Below are 20,920 nucleotides of genomic sequence, written 5' to 3' on the forward strand. Positions count from 1 at the left end.
CTGACCTACAACCAGTCTATAACCCTCCAGACTTCTCCCATTAATGTATCTATCAATTTATTTTTAAAATTAGCCACATTTACCATGTCATAAGGCAGCTCGTTCCACCTTCCCACCACTCTCTGTGAAGAAATTCCTCTTAATGTTCCCCCAAACCTTTCCTTTTTCACCCTAAATCCATGTCCTCTTGTATTTATCTCTCCTAATCTAAGTGGAAAGAGCCTACTCACATTTACTCTGTCTATGCCCCTCATAATTTTGTAAACCTCTATCAAATCTCCCCTCATTGTTCTACTCTCCAAGGAATAAAGTCCGAACCTGTTTAATCTTTCCCTGTAACTCAACTCCTGAAGACCCAGCAACATCCTAGTAAATATTTTCTGTACTCTTTCAATCTTGCTTGTATCCTTCCTGTAATTTGGTGATCAGAACTTTGGCCTCACCAATGTCTTGTACAACCTCACCATAATATCCGAACTGTACTCAATACTTTAATTTATGAAGGCCATGATACCAATAAATAAAAGCTTTATTTACCAGCATCATGCTGATCACCACTTTCTGGGAATTATGTTTTTGTATTCCCAGATCCCTTTGTTTCTCCACACTCCTCAGTTCCCTACCATTTACTGTGCATGTCCTTTCTTGGTTTGTTCTTCCAAAATGCAACATCTCACATTTGATACAAAGATAGGTGAAGCTATGGATAGCGAAGAAGAGTTTAAAAACTTGCAGAGGGATTTAGGCCAGTTAGAAGATTGGGCTGAATGATGGCAGATGGAGTTTAATGAAGTTAATTGTGAGGTTTTACTTTTTGATAGGATTAATCAAAATAGGACATACATGATGAATGGTAGGGCATTGAATAGTAGTAGAACAGAGGAATCTAGGAATAATGCTGCATAGTTCCCTGAAGGTGAATTCACATGTTGGCCTTTATAAATCAGAGCATTGAGTATTGGAGCTGGAATGTTACTTTAAAATTGTACAAGACATTGGTGAGGCCAAACTTAGAGTATTGTGTACAGTTTTAGTCACCAAAATATAGGAAAGATATCAACAAATTGGAGAGAGTGCAGAGAAGATATACTAGAATGTTTCCGAGGTTACAGTGTCTAAGTAGGGAAAGAGTAAATAAGTTAGGTCTTTATTCTTTGGAGCGTAGAAGGTAGACAGGTGATTTGTTTGAGGTTTTTTAAAATTATTAGGGGTATGGAGAGGCTTTTTCCTTTAAGAAAGGGGGAGATACAAATGAGAGGACATGAGTTAAGAGTTAGGGCACAAAAGTTTAGAGGAAATATGAGGACGGACTTCTTTACTCAGAGTGGTTGATATGTGGATCGAGCTTCCAGATGAAGTGGTTTGAATTGTGCTGCCGTATCCACCCCCACCCCCCTTCTAGTCGGCTACCATCTCCCCCCTCGCCAGCCGACTCACAGCTGCTGATCTCTCCAACCCCCCTTGCCCACCCAACTCGCGCTGCCGGTCTCCTTGCCTGCCTGACTCACGCTGCCGGTCTCTTCGCCCACCTGACTTGCGCTGCCGGTCTCCTCGCCCACCCAACTTCCCCCCCCCATGCCCGCCCACCTCGCGCTACCGGTCTCCCCCACCCCCCTTCACCTGACTCACACTGCTGGTCTCACCACCCCCCCTCTCTCACCTGCCCAACTCGCGCTGCCGGTCTCTCTCACCACTTGCCGGATTTTGGAGCTTTCTGGATTTTAGATGTCCGGATAAAGGATTGTGTACCTATACTAGTATTTAACAAATATATATTAACCATAAATTTCTTCTCCTCTTGTACAACCAAAAGAAAAATGCAAGAAAAAAATTCATTTTTATTACAAAATCTCCTCTAACTAATCCAAAAAAAAGGAACTTGGCAGTCCATTCTGAGAGTAAAGTAGGAAAACAAAGGGTTTCCTGGTTAAAACCAAATTAAACTGTATGGAAATATTGAATAAAACTGTCACCAAACTTCTTCAAATTTAAAAGATGTTTCAAATGTCCAACTCCTAATTTTCTCCAAACTTAAATATGACATGACAACAAAGACCCATTGAGGTAAAATAGGTGAGTTAGGATCTTTCCATTAAGTAATATGGCCTTTCCAGCTAATAATGCTGTAAAGGCCATTATTCACTGTGCAGAAACAGGCATATATCCAATGTCCACTGGTATGATTCCAGAAATAGCTGTTAATAGATTTTGTTGTGATTCTAATCCTAGAACTTTAGTGAGGGTTTCAAAGACACCTTTCCAGAAATGATCTAGTTTTGAACATGACCAGAACATAGGAGCTAAAGTGGCTACCTCAACTTTGCACCTATCACGAGTAGGGTTTAAATTGGGGGAAAATGCAGTCCAACTTCTCTGAATCAAGGAATGACAGGCACAAATTGATGAAGTATTTACTGGTCAAAAAGTATGATCTCATTGATCATCCGGATACAATTCTTGGAATTTAGCTTGGATATCAGTCACAAGTTAAGAAACCAATTATATATTATAACTATTCACCCTTTTTGAAATGGATACACCTGAGAAAGGGTGTCTATCATATTAGATGGGTAAGCAGATGAATATATAGTATACAGAAAGTCCCTAATTTGCAAATACATTAAAAAATTGTGCCTTGCTCAAATCATATTTGTCTGCTAACTGATTTCCTTTTTTTCTTACATTTTCTCTATTCTTCTAGTGTCTCATTTGCTCCTTGTTGCCTATACCAGAGTACCAACATTCCTTGAATACCAAGGATCACTATGCCTGTTAACTTTTCCTTCAATCCTGACAGGAACATGCAAACTCTGCACTCTCAAAATTTCGCCTTAGAAGGACTTCCACTTACTGAACACATCCTTGAGAGAAAACAACTTATCCCAATCCACTCTTCCGAGATCCTTTCTCATTTCCACAAAATTGGCCTTTCTCCAATTTAGAATCTCAACTTGAGGACCAGACCTATCCTTATCCATAATTAACTTGAAACTAGTGACAAAATGGACACTGGACATAAATTGTTCACCTACATATACTTCTGTCACCTGACCGTCTGGTTCCCCTCTCGGAGATCAAGTATTGCATCCTCTCTTGTTGGTACTTCTATATATTGATTTAGAAAACTTTTCTGAACACATTTGACAAATACTAAGCCATCCAGCCCTTTTACAGTATGGGAGATGCAGTCAATATGTAGAAAATTAAAATTTACTTTCACAACTTTGTTTGTTACATTGGTCTACTATCTCTACAGATTTGCTTCTCCAATTCTCTCTGCCTATTGGGCGGTCTATAATACAATGCTGTCAGTGTGGTTACATCTTTCCCATTTCTCAGCTCTACCCATATGGCCTCTGGGCTGTCCTGTCTAAGCACAGCTGTAATATTTTCCTTGACTAGCAAGGCCATTCCTCTCCCTTTCATCCCTCCCCCCATCATGTCTGAAATAACAGAAATAACATTGAGTTGCCAGTTCTGCCACTCCCGCAACTGTCTCATTAATAGCAATAATGACGTAATCCCAAGTGCCAATCCATACCCTAAGCTCACCTGCCTTTCCAACAATACCTCTTGCATTGAAATAAATACATCTGAGAACATTTGATTTCTGTCTGTACCTGAAGTCCTCACACGTCCTTTGTCCTCCTCCATCTCACTATCTGCTCTAACACTCTCATTCCCATCCCCCTGCCAATCTAGTTAAAAGCCCCCCATCACCCCCTCTGCCTCTCAAATAATCCAGAGTTCATCCAGCTCCAGTTCCCTAACTCAGTTTGTCAGAAGCTGCAGCTGGATGCACCTTTTGTAGGTCTAGTCAAAAGGGACAATTGTGCCATCCCAGATTTCCCACATCCCGCAATTGGAGCAATCCACTGCCCTAGCTGACTCCATTTCTTACTCCTAATTTAACTAAAGAATTAAATTACCTCACCTGGCCTTACCTCACTGGAAGCAAGCTCATCCTCAGCTTGCCGAAGCCTCTCTGCTTCAAAGCTCCACTCCTACAATGGGCCACCCACACACAGGCTGCTCCTCTTCAGTTTCCCCTCCTTTTATTTGTCCCTGCCATTATCTCAAGTACTTAGTTCCACAAATCAACATTTTGTTTAGCCCTTCAGTTTCCCTCCGCATTCTTTTTAAAACATCTCACTCACCTAGGTTGGTTCCCTGTACTCAGCACTCTCCTCTGATCTTTGCTCCTTTCTCTGCAAAAGATAGAAGTTGTGTTCGGATAGTTTCTCTCTCACAACCTCAGAACTTTGCATTTTGCTTTACAGACTGTGAAATACTTCGCAGTGTCATTGCTCTTGCAGTCTGTATATAGTAACAACCAGTTAGAGCGCAAAAGCAATAAAATATGTTGACAATCAGTTTGAGTGACTATATTGAGACATAATTATTGACCTGGACACTCTGAAGAATGTTTCTGTGATTGTGGCCTCAGGAAGGGAAAACCAGAGGTCTATAATCCAGTTATCATTGGGATTCAGAGGTGGAGAGGATGAGCACATTTAAATTCCTGTGAGTCCCTCCTACCTTGGAGGACCTTTCCTGGACCCAACACATTAATGTCTTCAAGAAGAAAGCAGGTCAGCACCTCTATTTACTCAGGAGTTTGCGGAGGTTTGGCATAACATCAGAAACCTTCAACAAATGTGTAGTGGAAAGTGTGCTGTAATGGGGACACCAATACCTCTTGAGTGGAAAGCCCTGCAAAAGGTAATGGACATAGCCCAGTAGATTACAAGCAAAACTCTCCTCACGTTCAAGGAAAATCCACATGGAACACAGCCATTGGAGAGCAGCAGCAATCATCAAAGATCCACACCACCTTGGACATGCTCCATTCTTGCTGCTGTTATCGGGAAAGAGGTAAAGGTGCCATAAGACTCGCACCATAAGGTTCGGCAAGAGGGCTACCCCTCTACCATCAGACTCTTAAACAAAAAAACTCAACCAGAGACTTGTTTAAGGACTCTTTGCACATTATTTATTACTGATAGTTTTTTTTATTTTCTGCACACATTTCTCTTTGTTTATATTTCCCTCTTGTATTCATCTTTCTTTGAGTAGTTTTTTTTGCATTAGCGATAAATAAAAATTCTGCTTTTTACGCAGGAAAAATGAATTTCAGGGTTGTAGGTGATGTCATGTATGTATTTTGACAATCTGAATTCTGTACAAATAGTGTCATTGGATCTTTGTCAGCCTTCTGACAAAAAGCAGATGGAATCTGTGGTTTTGTCAATTATACAAACGCTTCTTTGAGCATTCATGTGTAACTGGATGTTGGTTCATGATTCAACAATGAGGGTGCTGCCACCAGCCCATATCTGACTCTTGTGTTGCTGGGACAACCTGCAGCCTGTGCTCCCACAATGGTATCAGGTATTTTAAGCAAATGATTACCAGGAATGGATGGGATTTTATACTCATTCTTGTAGCAATGAAACAATTTGAAAATCTAAATTGTATCTTGTATACAAATGTTCTATCCAGCAATGTTGTGTGTGAACAAATTACAGAGAGCTTTATAGCTGTCAATTAAAAATGGACCACTGAAGTCATTGCCATAGTGTTTAATCAGACAGTACTTCCAGAGCTTTCCATCCTTGTTTACAAGTTCTTTTAAAAACTGGTAACATTTTCTGAAGTACTAAAGATTGTTTACTTTTGTGCTTTGTTGATGACAGAGTGAGTGTGTTGCCTTGTTGATGATAGTGAGGGCTTTGCTTTTTTTTCTCCAATTAAAAGCTCAAAGTTGGCAGGACAGCAACTTCAAGAACAAGAAGATGTTTACTTGACACTGTTTTTTTTACTTTAAAGGGAAATCATCAAGAAAAAAAGTATGTGTTAAGCTTGTGTTCATTTGTGAGCAAATATATCTAATGTTATTATCCTATCAGCCCTTAGTAAGACCACTTGTGATGAAAATGACACTTGGCTGCTCCTCACATAGAACCAGATTTCAATTTGTAATTCCCCTTTAATAGCAATATTACGCATTACAAAATACTTTGTTTACTGGGGGGAAACTATGCTGCAGTGTTATAATTCATCAGTCATGCAGGAGAATTGACTGATGGTGAATTAACTGGAATTTTAATTAAACTAAGCATTGCTTTGCTTGTTTCCCATCACAATTCCTTCACTGTGTTTACTAATTGGTTCAGTCACTATTTCAGGCTCCACAGCTTTCTATTTGGGTCCATGTAAACACAATAATCGCAGGCTCAAATTTAGTGAGGTCTGGAGGTTCATAATTGTTTCAGTAGAGGTTGAATAGCTTGCATTTTAATAGGCACATTTCTTAATGAAAATACAGCACTCACAGTATTACCAGATTAGGTTGATCTTATTCAATTAGTTTGTGAAGTTTCTGATTGAACATGAGAGTGAATTTGTAACTCACCTCGCTCTCTCTCTCTCTTCTCTGATTATTAATTCTTTTGCATCTGGTGATTATGCCTTTCTGATTCCCTGTCCTGGAAAAAGGGCACATTTGTGTAATCATATCAAAAGACCATCACTTTGACTCTGTCCTCTGACACTGTCCTTAGCTACTCTACGATAGAGCTTTTGTTGTGGTCCTAGTATCCAAGTTGGGCTTTATTGCCAAGGCATTCATCTTTCATGTGCGCAGAATCCCCTGTTGTATTCTCTTTAACCTGTTAACTGTGGGTCCTCCCTGTTTCATCTTCCCCATTTCTAGAATTAAGATCTCAAATACCTATTTGTTTGCCTCTCTCTAGTCACAAATTACAAACCACACAGGGGACAAGATCATGAACACCATGTCCCATATAATTCATTAACATTTTCCTCATCTTGCAACTTCATCCACCTCTGCTGGCTTCTTCTGCCAAGCAAGTTTACTGCCAAGAATACATCCTCAACTTTAGATGTATCAAGTGTGATGGTGCCTTGTTCAGAAAATCTTCCCTTTAACTCAGAGTGGTTTAAACTTTTTTCAAGTGGCAAATAGATGGGAACCAGAGCAACAAGACAATAAGTGGAGGATTTGAGGGGCATGCAAGTCTAAAAGGATAGGAAGCAGCCAATAAATGGACACAGTTAGACTGATGGATTGATGTGTTTATTTTAATGCAAGAAGCATTATGGGGAAGATGGATAAACTGGATCAATACATGGAACTATGAATTTGTGGCTATTAGACTTGGCTATGAAGGACAAAACTGGCAGCACAATGTTCATGGATTTCAATGGTTTAGAGCAGATAGAGAGGGAGGTAAAAGAGGTGGTATTACTAATCAGATAAGTTTTACTAGAGGAATTATCCATGGATCCAATACAGATAAGGATAAGAAAGGCACAATCACTCTAAAAAGGTTTTACAACAAGCCTCCCAATAGCCACTGAAAGAGAGAGGAACAGGCATGTAGACAGAATATAGAAAGATGGAAGAGTAGCAGGGATTGTCATAGTGGGAGACTATAAATTCCCCAATATTGACTGGAATTCCTTCAGTGCCAGGAGCTTAGATGAGGTAGAAATGCTTGGTGCATCCAGAATTATTTTTTGAAGCAGCATGTTGATGGTCCCCTTGTATTGGGAAATGAGTGGCTGATGACTCAAAATTCAGAAAGAGTATTTGAAAAATAGTGATCACAATTCCTCAACTTTACAGATGATTGCAAACCAGGATATGCCTGGACCTTGTGGGGAAATATCAAATTAAGGGAGGGGAAATTATGACATTACACTGGACAACAATTTTTTTTCAAAAGGTTTGTTTCCTGAAAAAAAACATTGGGGATTATGATAGACAACCTCAAGCTGAACTCAAAGATCATTTCAGATTTGCTGTATTGTGCAGGGAGTTGGAGAAATGTTAAATGAACTTTTATTGAATTGAGCATATTTCATCACGTAATGTACCTCTGAGCCAAGCTGTCGAGTTAACTGTACATGTTGCACAACATATGTGAGGAGCCCAGGGTTTGTCATGGTCAGCAATGTTACAACTGAAGTAGAGCTCATAGGCTTTATTAATAAGTGCAGTCATGTTGTGTCTTTGACCCTTAAGCATATTCTTGGCACAAATGTAACAATGTATCGTTGCTGTTGCAACATTAGAGACATTTCTGTTGTATTGAATCTTCCTGAAGACACTAAAACCTATTGTTAAGTACACTCACTATGATATTGCCTGAAGAACATGTGCTTCAACATGCGTTCATTCACTGTGGTTTTGAAACTTTCTTTCCACTCACATACCACCTTACATAATCCCTATGCCATAGGTGCTCTGTGATTAGTAAGGGATTACGTAAGGTGGTATGTGAGTGGAAAGAAAAAGTTAGAAAAGAATTGTTTTAATCGTACCTAATTGACTTGTTATGTGCATGGTTTCATAACTCCAAAGGAAATGGGCCAATTACATTTTTTCTCAAGCAAAATATTTTAGTAGCAATTGGGTCTAGAGCAGTGGGTTCTCAACCCTTTTATCCCCCATTCACATACCACTTTAAGTAATCTCATGCTAATCATAATCACAGGGATTACACGGTATAAAGATTACTTAAAGTGGTATGTGAGTGGAAAGAAAAAGTTTGAAAACCACTGATCTATATCAGTGTAATGCACAACATATGTGTAAGCTGCTTTTATAGCCTGTCTGCATCTATCCTGACTAAGGAAACCCAACCTAAGACAATATTTGCATAGCACCTGCACTGAGTGCATTCCCAGGTATATTTGGACTGACCAAAATGGCTTGCTTTGTGGGCAATATACTAGTAGATTTTAAATATGACAGGAAATCCTAAAAATAGATCATATCTTAAAAAAATGGTGTATGGATAGGAAATTTTTAAGGTAATTTTCATGATCATCAGCCCAAAATCCATAAAATACACCCAAAAGTGTTCAGGAAGCAAAATCTGCTTCTGTCAGTGCTATTAGACAGGAACTAGGAGAGTTCATTGGTATCAGCTGGTATCAGGCAAGTCCACAACTGATGTGGGAGTTGTTTAAGGACAGCTAATTGCATATAGAAAGTAAGAAAGATGGGTAGCTAACTAAGAGAACTTTGGATAACAAGAGAGAGTCATGTTTAGTTCCAAAAAAAGGCTAAGGTTTTGGAAACTGAATTCTGACAGACCTCTTGAGGAATGTAAAGATTGCAGGAAAGAGTTCAAGCAGGATATTAGAAAGGTCAAGAGGGGCAATGGAATGTCGTTGGCATATAGGATTAAAGAAAATCCCATGGTAGTTTATACTTGCATTGAAAACAAGAGGCTAACAAGAGAAGAAAATAAGGACAAAGGAGGAAATTTATGTTTGGAGTCAGAGGAAGTGGGTGAGGTATTAAATGAGTACTTATATCAGTGTTTGCCAAGAAGGACAGGCAGAACAGTTCAATTCCTTTATTGCCATGTACATACAGTATATATGCAAAATTTATTTTGTTTGCCTCTAAACACATAAAAAGGGAAGAGAAAGAAAAGCAGAAGAGAGTGCTTTCAGAGAAATTAAATGTCCATGGATCCTGCCACCTACTCTGACATCACTGTTTCCTGCAATCCTGTTACCTCATGTCTGTTCCAGTGGTGAATCTGAGTTCCAGGTATCCAAGTTACCCTCTTCAGCTCCTAGTTCCTAACCCCCAGTACAATTAGGAGGCTGTCAATGCCTGAGACTTTCTAATACAATATTCAACTCTTGAGTGAAGTAACGTTCAAGTCTTTTTTTTATTATTTTCACAGGTCCTGCTGTCAGGTTCAGTGACTTCAAGATATCAAATCCAAAGCCACCCCCTTTGATTGGACAGCATACTGTTGAAGTATTGAAGACTACCCTGGGTTATAATGAGAGCTTTATCAATGAATTGCTCGCAGCTGGAATAGTAACCCAATATGAACTAAACTGAAGGGTGATCTGTGTTACAAAAGTAGTTTTGATCTTTCTGAGATCAACCACTTTTGCACTTCAGCCACAATCTTTTATAATTGCATACAATAAATAAATTAAGGTAAATTATACTCCACATTATTATAGGGCTTATTAGCAGTTTAGAATGGATAATGAAGATATATTATAGATATGATAGTGGTGTGGTCTTTCATAGACAGTGTCTTAATGGAATTCAAAAGAGGTGCCTTTTAAAATGTATAAAATTTATAAATACTGCGGTTTTTGTCTTAGACAAATTTAACCACTTGATAGAAAGTTGACTTTTCCAAGCCAGCAATATAGGCTGATGTGTGGCTGAAACATAAACTGTCAGTGAAAATAATTGCAAAATTACTTTGTACCCGCTATAGCCCTGCTGCTGGTAACTGCTCTTCGAATACATGTTAAATACAAAGCAGCAAATTTACAATTTTAATGACAAAAATGTTCTATTATAATACAAAAAACAGCATTTGATACGAATTTTTAAGAAGCTAGTTTTGTCCTTCCGTAATATGTTGAAAGTTTACTGATAAATCTATTATATCCTATATGACATACTGGAATCAATTATTTGCACTGCAGTTTTGTAAATTGTTTATATTTTATTAGTTTGGACAAGCTCATAGATATTGTAAGAATAAACATTTCTATCTATTTTATGTGGCTTGTTTGATACAAACATTGGAGTCAAACAAAGAACCTTGAAAGAATGCAGAGCTGAGTTTCCATATTGGATCTGTTTGCAAATTTATTATATAGTTTCATAGTCAGTTTTGACATTTGTTGAATTAACTTTAAAAGAAATGCATTAAAAAGTGTTTTATTTTATTTAAGGTTGGAAACTTTCCAGATAATAAATTCTAGATTACAAGTCACCAATCTAATTCATTGAATCAATTCAATGACTTTTTTGTGTGTGTGGTTGGGGGCAGGGGGAGGGGGGGTGCGGGGTTCAAAGTTTTAACTTTGATGTATACTTCCTAGAAAACTTCATTGGCAACCCTTCCCTGAAATCTGTGGTATTCCATCAAAACTAAATTTTTTACAGATCATGGACAGAGCACAAAATGGGTGTGGCAATAAAATATGCAATGCATTTGTCCTTGTGTTCTGTCGTTATATTCCCAATCTCCTTGAAGCAATTTTCATTATCTGTGCTTAGTTGGCAACAATGATCCTTAAAATAGTGCAATTTTGTTTGAGGTGGTTTGTTCATTGTTAGGGTTATGATAACATACTCTTTTTTAATGATATGAATTTATAATAATTTAATAATTTTACTTACAGCAGAGAAGAAATTAGCCATTTAAACCCATGCTGCCCAATGACCCCCAAATTAACCTACAACCTGTATGTTTTAAAGGGTGGGAGAAAACCAGAGCACCCAGGGAAAACCCATGATGTCACAGAGAGAATGTACAAATTTCTTTTAAAATAAAAGCATTTAGAAGTTTTATTTCACAATATTTATAAAAATATTATGAACATCTAAACTGTTTGTTTAAGATTAAAATGTTTTTGGAAAATAGTCTTGAATTAATACATTCTTCAAGATGGATAAATGGAAGAAATTCAAGAAATTTAATCTATACTATTTTAATTGTACTTCCCAGATTTTCCAGATGTCCAAAGTGTTTTGCAGACAATTAGATTTGGTAATGCTTCCTTTGCTCAGAACAGCGGTTGTTGCTCTATCAGTCAAGCTGACTGACATGGCACTACGGGCGCTGGAGGCTTACCAGCAATAACTGAGTCAATGAGTCAACAGGACAGGGACACTGGGGAAGCAGGTGGAGGGGACCAGCTGTCAGAGGGGGACCAGGAGCAGAGGGAGATCAGGGATCATGAGAGTATCGGTGTCCGGTTCCCGGCCCTGGGACATCCTGCCTCCAAAAGGGGTTGGCAACAGATTCCAAGGGGGACCGGGAGTGGAGGGTGATCAGGGATCATAGGATATTAGTGTCCAGTCCCCGACAACCTGCTTCCACTACCCCAAAAGGGCTTGGCAACAGGTTCCCTCCCACTGTCCGTCACCGCTGCTTACCGCCAAGTGCCTGTAGTGCCGTGCGAGTCAGCTTGACTTGATAGAGCGGCAGTCACTGTTCCGAGTGTAGGATCCCACACAACAGCCCAAACCACCACTCCTCACTTCATAATAATTACAATAAGTGTATAAATTGTTGTAGCCTAACTGTTAGCGCCAAAATGGGTCGCAAATTGTCAGTGCCAAATTGTGGAGGACAAAATGTGGACACCAAAATGTCCTAGACCCCAATCCTGTCTCCCATGTTCGTTTTTTAAACCAACAATCCATGGTCCTTAACGCAGGAAATCTTTCAGTTTAAAATATGGCCAACCTCGCGCCAAAAAAAAAATCAAAGTCTCATTGGTTAAAAATAGCTTCTTGAGGCCTAATATCTGCTCTGCTGACGTTAGCCTCAAGACACCATTTTGTTTTGTTAGCGCCGGGGCAACTGCTTGCTGCTGTCTCTGCAACACAGTGATTTAAATGCACAAACATACAGGTAAAAAGTAATTTAAATAAAAAAGTTATGTCAAGTTTTAGTTATTTCTTTTGCAGAAATCCTGTGCCTTTTCACGGAAACCCTGGGTTCCTTGGAACCCAGTTTCTGAAACACTGACTTAATGGTTTTTTTAAAAAAATGTCCTAGTATAGGCAACACCATTTTACTCAGGGGAGTTTAAATTCCAAGAAAATGGCCCATTTCACAATTTTTTTTTGAAGGGGAAGCCACATAATCTGTGTTTGGATTAAGAAACATAAATTGAAAAAAAAAATAGCAATTTGACTTTTTTCACATAAATTTCATGAACTGAAACACTGACTACATAGTTTTTTTTTTAAAAATGTCCTCTCCTAGTATAGGCAACACCATTTTACTCGGGAGTTTATATTCCAAGAAAATGGCCCATTTCACAATTTTTTTGAAGGGGAAGCCACATAATCTGTCTTTGGATTAAGAAACATAAATTGAAAAAAAATAGCAATTTGACTTTTTTCACATAAATTCCATGAGAATGAACTTTTCTGAGTTTCAAAATTTTTGGTAGAACAGTGCAGTATAAGAACAGCCCTGTTGCTCACCATGTCTGCACAGAACATGATACCCAACTTAAACAAAAACTGCTGCTTGCACATAATACATATTATTCTGTTCCCTCTATCTATCAGTTCACCCCTCAGCCTCTGACACTCCAGAGAAAACAACCAAAGTTTATGCAACCTCTATACCTCATACCCTCTAATTCAGACAACATCCTCATCAATCTTTTCTGTACCCTTTTCAAAGCCTCTCCATTCCTTCCTGTAATGGGGCAAACCTAACATGGCTCCTACACAATTTTCTTAAGTGTGGCCTAATTAAAATTTTGCACAGCTGCAATGTGGCATTCTTACTTTCTTATTCAATGCCCTGCCCAATGATCACAAATATACCATACAGCTTCTTTACCATACTATTTAAGGATCTAAGGACATGAAGCCCCCAGATTCCTTTGCAAGTCATTAATATGCTGTATATAGATCACAACACAAATCCCTGCAGCCGGAATAAAACCTTTCCACCCTGTCTTCTAAGGGCCAGCCAATTTTGAATCCAAATAACATAGATCCCATTCATCTGGCAACCCATGGAAGCTGTGGGCTGCTGGAGACTGCAATCAGGAGACTTGCTGCAGACTGCTGGAGACTGGGTCAAACTGGCTGGAGGGATATCAGATCCAGGGTGCGAGGAGGTGCCAAGAGCACTGGAGGGTCTCTGACTGTGTCGGAGGTTTGGATCTGGAGCTTGGGTTGCCAATGGTTTGGACTGGACTCTGAGGAGGGGTTGCAGAGGCACTGGAGGTGAATGTATGGATACTCGGTGACACTGGAGGGACTCTCTTTTGCTTCTCTGACTGTAAGTCTGACTATAATATTGTGAGTGGTGCTTAGGCAATTCCTGCTGGTTGCAAATCTGTCTGCCTTGAAGCAGGGAAAAAACTTTAATATGACATTGAATCTGTATTTACTGGCTCAGTCTTGTCAAATGCCTTACTAAAGTTAATGCAGACAATATCCACTGCCCAATTCTCATCAACCACCTTTATCACCTTTTTTAAAAAAAAACAAATTTGTAAGAACTGATCTGCTCCACACAACTCTATGCTGATTGTTGCTCATTTGACCAGGTCTTTGCAAATGTGCATGAAGCCAATCCCTAAGTATCCTTTACAATTGCTTCCCTGCCACTGATGCAAAGTTCATTAGTCCATAATTTCCTGGATTATCCGCATTTCCTTTCTTGAACAAAGATACAACATTGACTATTCTCCAGTCCTCTGGGACTTTATTTGTTACTAATGAGGATCCAAAGATCTCTATCAAGGCCTCATTAATCTCAATTGCCTCTTTCAATAACCCTGGGGATATATGCACCCTAATTTTCTTTCAAAGATCCAGGACCTTTCTTGAACTCAAAATGCCCTAACACGTTAGCATTCTCCGCACTATGCTTGCTATCACGATCCTCCATGTCCTTCTCCTTGGTGAATACCAAATACAAAGAATCATTATGTATCTTCATCTGACTCCAAGCATAAATTTCTCCCTTTGTCCTGGACTTTTGTCCTTTGTCACTGTTCAGAATGAGCCTTAAGCACCATTTTGAGCCTCTTGCATTAGTGTTGAATGTGTGTGTGGATGGGTGCTATAAATGAGATTGCAATAAAATGGCATAATCAACTGAATGCTTCCCCCTCCCACACCATTTATTCTGCAATATTAATTTATAATTAATGGATATAAGAGCAAATGTTAAATATCATTGGCGAAACCATTAGCCATGTTATTTAGGTTACTTTCTCATCTGGTTCAAGTGCTTTTGCCATATTTATTTCTATGCCTCCTTGTAATGTTAGCACTTTGCTAATTCTGTTGAAGCAACTGATTCTCAAGCCAGTTTGGATTTGGAATGTCTGCAGTTCTTCTCCCCGATGGCTGATGGAAAAGTTATGTCAACACATCTGCCACTTCATAATTTCCTAAAAGTATATCTATCGACATTCTTTAAAAGACCTGCTTGTTCTTTAACACTCCATCTATGTTTTCCATAGCCAGACATTTTCTTTGGCTCATTTTAACTGATTTTCCACTGTCTTCTCACTTCCTAATAGTCAATGTGGTTATCCTTTATCAACCTTTGTATGACTTCTCTACCTCATTACATTTAACTTTACATTTGTTAAAGTAATCTTCCTTAGCCACTTGGTTTTTTTATTAACCTTTTGTTGTCTATGCCTTGGTTTTCACCATTTACTCATTAGGAAAAATTATTCCCTCATCTCTTGCATGAATTCTGTTTTTTGTATCACTGTATTTTTTCACTCTTGTTTCACTCTTGTTCCTTTAATGCCTTGTTCCATAGCCTATCTTTTATTTCTCTTAAGTATGGTATACTTGCTTTGTTAATCTTGACTGTAGACCTTTGAGGAATTCGAACTAATTGCAGGTGATTGCTCAAACATTGATAATACATTGATAATGATTATTTTTTATTGGTTAACTGAGGAAATCTTTCAGGCTTGTTGTGTGCGTTAAATAAATATGCAAGAAGTTTCTGATGTACTAACTCATGGCTTTCAATTGAAGGTGGGAAGGAGTAGAAAGGGAAAAAAATAATTTACATTTGTATTGCTCCCTGAGACCCCAGGAGTTGCAGGTTACTGCCAACAACTTTTGAAGTACTGTATTATTAGTTAGAACCATAGAACATTATATCACAGAAGCAGGTCCCTTCTAGTCCATGCTGAACCATTTTTGCCTAGTCCCACTGTCCATAACCCTGTATTCCTTTCCCATCCATGTACTTGTCCAAATTCTTGTTAACCTAGTGATAGTTTTGGAAAGGTATTTTTCTGTCTCTTACAACTCATTTGCAGAATTTAATTAAGATATACAATTATTTACCTGTTTTCTCTTTCCTTCGTCAAAAGTGCTGATTATAAAAGATTTATTTGATTTCCTTAGATTTCACAGGAAAAAAAAAATTCTGGTTGCGACTCTAATATCTCTTGCAACAGACTGGTTTTATTTTCTACTATTATATATGACAGATATTGCTTTTAAAAATGCTTTTCACCAAATCCTGCAAAATAAATAAGATGAAGTACATCCTCTTCTAACCAGTCCTGTTGCAGGCTTCTGGACTCAATATCATACCCAACAATTGCACAAAATGATTCTGCTATTCTTAATTGCACATTTTCTGGACCAATCTGGCAGTTTTTGATTGTCACATAATCTCTCCTGCTGTCTATATATTTTGTGTTTTTGCCCCTCCTCTCTTCCCCACAGCTTCCTCTATATCTCAAAAAATATTTTGTATTTAACTTTAGAACTGAAGAAATATCATTGACGTTAAATGTTAACTCTGTCTCTCTCTCTCTTCACTTGCTGCTTTAACTGCTAAGTGTTTTGGAATTTTTTAAATTTAAATTATCAGATTCCCGGTATCTGCATACATTTTACTTGTATAATGTCACTTATGCAATTGTAAGAAGTAGTTCCACCATGGCAATCAATGTTGACTAGGATACCAGGGCATGCTTTCTTAAATATATGATAGGAAGGATGAGATCTAGTATCACACGTGAAAGACAACACTTCTAACAGCACACTTCATCTGATCAGCACTGAAGTGCAGATTAGGTGCTAGAATTATGGACTTGAATGGTCCTTTGACTCTGACTCCAAGACAGAGTGTCACAGATTGAACAGTTTATTTTCAACTAGAAACTTCTTTCTTCATCAAAGAAAAATACTTTGTTGTTTTGTTTTATTTTACAAAAGTAATCACTGGGTCTTCAGGAAAGACATGAATGGAAGGCCTTTTTGACCAGTGAGACTCACAAGCTAATGTAAAATGTTTTGAAAAGTGCAAAAAGGTTTGACGATATTCATAAAGAGAAAAGCTTTCCTATCTTCATATCAGATGAGAATAAATGACAAAATTGCTGGATGAAGGATTACTGAATTTTTTTTTAAAAAGTGGTTCTGAGGGAGTTGTAAGAAAGAGAAACAGAATCATTGTCTGAAATGATAGTGGGAATATTGCCAGCGCTCCCACTGGTGCAGACCCATGGAGAACAAGGAGAGGAGTCACATCATTCCTCTGCAGGGTTCTATCACCCAGTCCAACTACTGACAACAATGTATAGACTTTAAGTGGCCTATTAAAGAACCTGATGGTTTATTTTTAAATCCTGCAACTGGGATCTGGACCCAAGATGGCAACACCTTTGTTCGGCAGACTCCAAAGAACCAGGGGGCTGGTGCAGTGCACCAGAAAACACGGAGACCAGCCCCATTTGAGAAGGAAAAACAGGAGATGATCCACAGGTCGGTATCCACAGCAGTAGACTAGTGATGAGTTCTGTGGCTGAAGAACACATAGGCAGCGGGCTACAGGTGATTCAAAGGAGCCCAAGCAGGCTGCGAACTGCTCAAGACTGGCTGAAGGGATACCATGTATCAGAACCAGTATGCAGGAGGATGTTGAGGCCGCTTAAGACTTCCTGATCGAGTTGGAGGTTTGGATTTGGAGCTAACATTGCCAACGTTTTGGACTGAAGTCTGTGGTTACAGTCTCTGTGGGAGTGTGGAGGTGAATCCATGGACATTCAGTGGCTCTGGGCGAACTCTGTTTTGTTTCTCTTTTCTCTTTTACTTTGTCCATCTTACCCAAACTAAAGCAAATTTTGTGCAATGTTACACTTGTTTTAGTACATGACAATTAGGGAATCATGATGGAAGTGTAAATACAAAAGCTGTGTTGGCTGATTATCTGAAACTGCTGGATTCAATCTCAAATCCTGAAGGCTGCAGTAAGGAAAATGAAAAGATGAGATGCTAATCAGGGTAACGAAGAGCTGTGAATATTTCCTGCAATTATTTAAAAAAATTAAAATGCTAAGACAGTGTAAAAAGGCCAAAGACGGTTGTGATTGTGAATGAGATAGGTGATTAAAGTGACAGGCAGCTGGAAGCTCAAGATCACTATTCAGGGCTAAAGGATAGTGTTCTTCAAATCAGTCACCTATTCTGTATTTGCAATCTCCATTGCAGAAAAGACTACATTGTAAACAGGGACTCAATGAACTAAATTAGAAGGGTTACAAATAAATTCAAGATTCTTTTATTTTCATATTGTAGCGGCCTGCGCACGGAGATGCGGACCAGCCCACAAAATGGCCAATGAACGCGGCAACTGCGCAGACCTGGGGATGACACCAGCTGTCATCCCAGGTGACCTCTTGCACAGTGAAAAGATGAGGAACTCTGGCAGGAATGCCGACCAATCCCAGGGTGGTGCTCCAATAATGCGGGGCCCTGATGTCAGCATCTGGGGCCCATATAAGTGCAATGGCCAGAGCAATAAAGCAGACTCGATTCCAAGGTTTTGGTGTGCATGTCATTCTTTTCCACGCTCGTGTAGCATGAACACGACATTGGTGACCCTGACAAGTCCAATTGGCAATTAGACCTGAAGTTGATGGATAAAGTGAAGCCAGCAACCATCCATGCGATCTCACTTAGACTCCATGTGTTTTGGGTGTTACAGCCATGTGTAGTTCAAGCAAGCTAAGGCTCAGTTCCGGCTTTGACACATCACTGCCAATGACACCCGCTACTTCTACATCGAGAGTGCCCTCGATTAAGACAAAGCAGCAAGGATCGTATATTTCCAACAGCAGCCTCCGGGGCAAGGCAAATATGTGGCCCTCAAAGAGGTGTTAACCTGCACTTCTGGGGTCTCCCTGCACATGCACGCCGCCTGATTGCTGCATATGGTCAGACTGGGAGACAGGGCCCCATCTGCCCTAATGAGTGAGATGCTTGCCCTAACTGAGGGCCACAAACCTTGCCTGCTCTTTGAGCAGATCTTTCTGGAGCAGCTGCCCAAAGATATATGGCGCTTGCTCATGGACAAGGACTTCAGCGACTCTCAGAGGATGGTGCACCAGATGGACATCCTCTGAAGAGCAAAGAAGGACACTAGTACTGTTGTAGATCACATCTGAAAGCGCCATGAACAGCCGCCTGCAAGACTAAGACCAGCGGAGAGGCAAGTTAATTCCCTGCCACAGTTCTGCTATTTATCATTAGCGATGGGGTGCAGAAACTCCTTGATGCACCCACCCTGCAGGTTTCCAGGAAACATCCTGGCCAACCGTCGTTGATGGCTGCAGCGGTTGACCCACATGATTGTCTCTTCTACATCTGGTCTCCTTGTCAGGCAGGCATTTCCTGGCCGACACTAGTGTCGAGATAAGCGTCCTACCACCCCCCCCCCCCCCACCACCCCACAAGCCTCGACACCCAGCATTGAAGGCAGCCAACAGCTCTTCCATTTGGACTTTTGGTACCTGCACCATTCCCCTTTGGTTCAGCAGCAGCCACTTTACATGGACCTTCATCCTCACGGCAGTGGCGCAACCGCCCCTGGGGGTTGACTTACTTTGGTCTCACTGCTTGCTTGTCCACCTCAAGGGACAGCTTTTGGTGTATGCCAGAACTTTTCAGTCTCTGGGGGAAGCCAAGCTACCCATCCCCCCACCTGGACTCCATAATGCTTTCAAGCAATGAATTCACCCACATCCTGGCAGAGTTCCCCTCAATAGTGTCATTGCAGTTCTCTATGGCCGAGCCAAAGCATGGGGTAAGGCACCACATTTTGACGAAGAGGGGCCCCCCACTCCATGGCAAGGCATACTGACTCCCTCCCCAAAAGCTCAGCTGAACAAAGGAGGACTTTAAGAAAATGGAGGAGCTGGGGATTGTGTGGTGCTCCGAAAATCCCTAGGCCTTCCCCCTCCACATGGTGCCCAAAACAGCAGGGGGTTGGAGGTAATGTGGCCACAACGCCCCACAGATGTTCCGTGCCCCACATCCAAGACTTTGCCGCCAACTTGCATGGGGCACAGGTGTTTTCCAAGGTGGTTTTCATCCGGGGTTACCAACCAAATCCCAGTTCACCCTCCAGGACATCCCCAAGACTATAATTATAACCCCCTTTGGCTTGTTTGAATTTCTCCACATGCCCTTTGGTCTAAAGAACATGGAACAAACTTTCTAGTAGCTGATGGACGCAGAGGGCTGGGACCTCCCATTTGTGTTCATCTATTTGGACGATATCCTTATCACTAGCCGCAGCCACAAAGACCACGTCACCCACCTGAGGCAACTGCACCCGGTTGACTGAGTTTGGGCTGACGATCAATCCCATGATGTGCCACTTTGGTCTGGACATCATTGACTTCCTGGGGCACAGGATAAACAAACATGGGGCTACACCCCTCCCAGAGAAGGTTGAAGTTGTCCGGCATTTCACCAAGCTACACACTCTAAAATGGCTACAGGAATTCGCTGGTTCATACTGGCAGCGGCACGCATCATGTAACCTCCTTCGCGCTGATGGCGGGCAAGTCAAAAGACCTTATCTTGGACGATGAGGACGTTCCAGATGCCAAAGACTCGCTGGCCAATGCCACCTTCCTGGTCCACCCCAGACTGGAGGCACTGTCAACGCCGCCTGAACAGCGGTAGAGGGCGTACTGGAACAGGTTATTGAAAACCAGTGGCAACCCCTGGCCTTTTTCAGCAGGCACCTCCCCCCACACCGAGCTCAAATACAGTGCTTTTGACCAAGAGCTGTTGGCTCTGTACCTGGTGATAAGACATTTCCGTTATTTTTCTTTTGGAAGGTCAGCAATTCAAGGTCTTCACTAATCACAGCCGCTGACTTTTGCCTTCCATAGGTATCGAACCCATGGTAGCCCCGACAACAGACACACTTGTCCTAAGTGTCTGAATTTACCACGGACATCGAGCACATTCCGGGAAAAAGCATTGTGGTGACCGACGCTCTGACCTGCCCTGCGATCGAGTAGGTACACAGGGGTTCGACTACATGGCCCTTACCAAAACACAGCAGCAGGA

At 40.5% G+C, this 20,920-nt stretch overlaps 1 protein-coding gene across 18 annotated transcripts in view; it reads left to right on the forward strand.

Annotated features, from left to right (window-relative positions):
* sugct (succinyl-CoA:glutarate-CoA transferase) overlaps positions 1-18,376 on the forward strand; it is a 544,214-nt gene extending 525,838 nt beyond the window's left edge. For 11 of the 18 annotated variants that reach the window (XM_069920671.1, XM_069920672.1, XM_069920688.1 and 8 more), the window contains one exon: positions 9,732-10,812. In XM_069920671.1, coding sequence (XP_069776772.1) covers positions 9,732-9,895 — 164 coding nt within the window. In that variant the 3' untranslated portion in view covers positions 9,896-10,812. Of the gene's footprint in view, positions 1-9,731; positions 10,814-18,133 lie in introns of those variants that run through there. The other 7 variants (XM_069920675.1, XM_069920681.1, XR_011352093.1 and 4 more) reach the window with 6 other exon arrangements.
* Positions 18,377-20,920: the final 2,544 nt, after the last annotated feature.

The sequence above is a fragment of the Narcine bancroftii genome, chromosome 2, assembly GCF_036971445.1.
Source record: "Narcine bancroftii isolate sNarBan1 chromosome 2, sNarBan1.hap1, whole genome shotgun sequence".
NCBI classification, from domain to species: domain Eukaryota; kingdom Metazoa; phylum Chordata; class Chondrichthyes; order Torpediniformes; family Narcinidae; genus Narcine; species Narcine bancroftii.